This window comes from Opisthorchis viverrini (assembly GCF_000715545.1).
Source record: "Opisthorchis viverrini unplaced genomic scaffold opera_v5_33, whole genome shotgun sequence".
Classification (NCBI taxonomy): Eukaryota; Metazoa; Platyhelminthes; class Trematoda; order Opisthorchiida; family Opisthorchiidae; genus Opisthorchis; species Opisthorchis viverrini.
Genome location: NW_008751689.1, coordinates 102,763 through 104,091, shown reverse-complemented (window position 1 = coordinate 104,091; position 1,329 = coordinate 102,763). Strand labels below are relative to the sequence as shown.

General features: G+C 46.6%; 1 protein-coding gene across 1 annotated transcript; it reads left to right on the top strand.

Annotated features, from left to right (window-relative positions):
- Positions 1 to 337: 337 nt before the first annotated feature.
- Positions 338 to 1,123, top strand: T265_02604 (hypothetical protein; the record flags this gene model as incomplete). Its single annotated transcript, XM_009166902.1, has 1 exon — positions 338 to 1,123. The coding sequence occupies one exon, from the start codon at positions 338 to 340 to the stop codon at positions 1,121 to 1,123; it is 786 nt and encodes a 261-aa protein (XP_009165166.1).
- Positions 1,124 to 1,329: the final 206 nt, after the last annotated feature.

Genomic DNA, 1,329 nt, shown 5'->3' with positions numbered 1-1,329 from the left:
AGAGCAGTTTACACCCTTTTTTCACTTGTGCCTTTCAGGTGAACGACAGCCGCTGACCGACAAGAACAAAACCGACCCGGGAAACTTGGGCAAAAGTCTCGATCTTGTGTATCAATCCGTGAATCCGTTAATGCATTTACAGGAACAGCGTGCTACTTACCAAGTTATGATATGGTATTCACTCTCGCGTTCCGAGTCAATTGATCTTTGACTTTTTCCCCTTTAACTTAACTGGTGAATGCAACCATCGCACTTGAGGCTGAACTGAGCTGTGCATGGCATTGTTTGAATGTAACAACCGCAAAAAAGCCATCGTCAAGCGCCATTCGTCGTCAAAATGGGGAAGGGCTACAATAATTATATGTGCAAGAAGTTCTTCCATCCAACAAACTTTGAGAACATTAAACGTAAATGGATGGCAGAGCAAGCGCATGAATATGATCAGAAGAAAGAGGAGGAGAAATTAAACCAGTATAGACGGGAGCAGGAAACGTTGGAAAATCGTGTATTGTTGGGCGACGAGAAAGCCAGGTTGGGGTTAGCCTGGATGTATGATCAGCCCGCGTTAATGGAGAAGGTAAGAGATTTTCCGATTCATTCAGCGATTTCCTCACAGGAACCGGAAGAGAGAGATGTGAAGTTTGAATGGCAGCGCAAATACAACGCTCCTCGTGAGACCTACTGCAAGAACTCGTCTGAAATTATGGATCAACCCTTCGCCATCGAAGTGAGGAACGTTCGTTGCATGCGGTGTAGGCAGTGGGGACATGTGAACACTGATCGTACCTGCCCGCTTTTCGGACAATCTTTCACCCAGGAGCCAACTAACATGGAGCCAGTAACTATGGACCACGTTCATCAGGGTCTCCGGAAGGAGGGTCTTGGCCTGAAGCCAGGGACCGAGTTGGACAGATTCAGCAATATATTGCAAAAGGCCAAGACAACATTGTCTGACGGCTTGAAAAAGACCACGGAAGAGGAAGACACGTTGGCAATGGAATTCCTGCAGAATCTATCTGAGCGTCAACGCCGGAAGCTTTTGAAGAAGCTGTCAAAGCTGACGGACGAGCCGAAGGCTCATAAGCACAAGAAAGAGAAAAAGAAAAAACACTCACGTCACTGATTTTGCAATACCTGTACACAAATGATGTTTCAGTCCAGTGTAAATAGTCCTTTCATCTATATATGCAAATATCACAAGTCCTCTCGTATTGTCTGTATGCCTTTTGGCGGTAGGCCGGTATAACTCGCCTTTGACTTCACTCACGCGCGCGAAGTGTTTGGGAGCAGTTTTGCTTCCAGGGCTCACGTTGCTCCATTGGGTTGGGG